At 68.6% G+C, this 615-nt stretch overlaps 1 protein-coding gene across 1 annotated transcript in view; it reads left to right on the forward strand.

Moving 5' to 3' along the window:
- Window positions 1-615, forward strand: part of PFL1_02389 (uncharacterized protein) — a gene marked incomplete at both ends in the record, with an annotated part of 2,623 nt that overhangs the window by 1,809 nt on the left and 199 nt on the right. Inside the window, one exon of the mRNA XM_007879901.1 lies at window positions 67-537. Within this exon, the coding sequence (XP_007878092.1) occupies window positions 67-537 (471 nt within the window). The remainder of the gene's footprint in view (window positions 1-66; window positions 538-615) is intronic.

Consider the following 615-nt stretch of genomic DNA (forward strand, 5'->3'; position numbering starts at 1 on the left):
CGATGGCGTCGATCGCGCTGGTCGAGTCCGAGCCCGACGTGTCGAGCCTGGTCGAGGCCAAGGCAGCGTGGTACCGCAGCGAGCTGCTGCGACACCTCGCGCGCGCCTTTTCGCTCTCCAACGCCAAGCCGCAGGCGCTGCTGCTGCTCACGCGCGCCCAGCTCTATGTCCGTCAGGCACGGCAGGCGGCCGAGCTCGCCGACGATGTCAACGACGAGGACCGTGACTTCCCGCCCGTCATCCTCGAGCTCCACGACGGCAAGAGCGCCTTTGACGAGTCAGACCGCGTCCTCGAGGCGCTCAAGCGCCAGATCCAGAAGGAGATGTTCCTTCTCAGCCGATCCGGCAAGGGCCGCGGACGCGGCAGCGGCAGCGGCAGCAAGAAGCAGGGCCAGATGGCCAGCACCAAGGCGGGGCAGTCGCTTCTGGACACGGCGAGCAAGTACGTCGACTTTGACCCCATCGATCTCGAAGAGGCCAAGCGGATCCCGCAGGACGTGGTCGACGAGTGCGAGCGCGAGCTGTCCGACAACAGGCGTGGCAGCGTCGCCACACCGGCCGCCGCTCTTTCTAAGCCGACCTCGGCCGCTCCCGCCGCGGCGGCCGAGCCAGCGC

Source organism: Pseudozyma flocculosa, assembly GCF_000417875.1.
Source record: "Pseudozyma flocculosa PF-1 unplaced genomic scaffold scaffold00006, whole genome shotgun sequence".
NCBI classification, from domain to species: Eukaryota; Fungi; Basidiomycota; class Ustilaginomycetes; order Ustilaginales; family Ustilaginaceae; genus Pseudozyma; species Pseudozyma flocculosa.